The sequence below is a fragment of the Triticum aestivum genome, unplaced genomic scaffold, assembly GCF_018294505.1.
Source record: "Triticum aestivum cultivar Chinese Spring unplaced genomic scaffold, IWGSC CS RefSeq v2.1 scaffold308524, whole genome shotgun sequence".
NCBI classification, from domain to species: Eukaryota; Viridiplantae; Streptophyta; class Magnoliopsida; order Poales; family Poaceae; genus Triticum; species Triticum aestivum.
In genome coordinates, this window is record NW_025302233.1 from 1 (window position 1) to 865 (window position 865).

General features: G+C 41.7%; 1 protein-coding gene across 1 annotated transcript; it reads left to right on the forward strand.

Annotated features, from left to right (window-relative positions):
* Window positions 1–54: 54 nt before the first annotated feature.
* LOC123179390 (uncharacterized) lies at window positions 55–865 on the forward strand. Its single transcript, XM_044591554.1, has 3 exons — window positions 55–468; window positions 634–666; window positions 766–865. The coding sequence occupies exons 1-3, from the start codon at window positions 274–276 to the stop codon at window positions 853–855; spliced, it is 318 nt and encodes a 105-aa protein (XP_044447489.1). The 5' UTR covers window positions 55–273; the 3' UTR covers window positions 856–865.

The window sequence follows — 865 nt, forward strand, 5'->3', positions numbered from 1 at the left end:
GAGGAGGAGGAGGAGGAGGAGGAGGAGGAGGAGCATACAGATACCCACTGCCTTGTCATCAAAGAAGCAGGAGGCTTGCACCCACCGCCACACTGCTGGAGGAGGGGGCCTGCCATCTACTAGGTATGAATTAGGATCCATTTGTTGCAATATACGACTTGTCATTGTCTCATGTAGTTAAATACATATGAGCTTCAGATTACATGCCAAAAAGTTGTTGGATGCACAGGAGTCGTGAGAAGTGCACGCAAGAGAGGAACATGGTCGATAAACATGGAACCATGTTCCCAGGACTTCTGCTCTGCAAGTGAAGGCCACAAACATGGGGGCAGAAGAAACAACGACCATTGGACATCTGAAGAGGTGAAAGAGCTAGTGGATGTTGTATCTGTATATGGGGTTGGACATTGGACTAAATTGAAGAATGAAAGGTTTCCGATATCAGTTCGAACGGCGGAGCATCTTAAGGTATAGTCAATTGGTGATTTATTGCACCCTAAAGCACATGCATCTATAGATATTATCTCTGTTCGTTACTTCGTTGTTTCTCACATTTTTCTCTGTTAATCTTTTATTTATCTGTATTTTTTATTGCAAAATATGACAATTTTTATGTTTTCTTTAATCCTTCAGGATAAATGGAGAAACTTGTTGAAAGCCTACACGGTCAGGCCCACATCTAAAAAGAAGGTTTTATTCCACAAGTATGCTGAATTCATTATGGAACACCACTGATTTTCATCTCTTTCATTTCTTAAATTCCAGGGAAATGTGAAAAGAAGGATCTCGCCTCCTCTAGATAAGGATTGTGTCGAAAAGATCCAGAGGCTAGCAGCTGATTACCCTCGAAAATGAAGCTGCACTA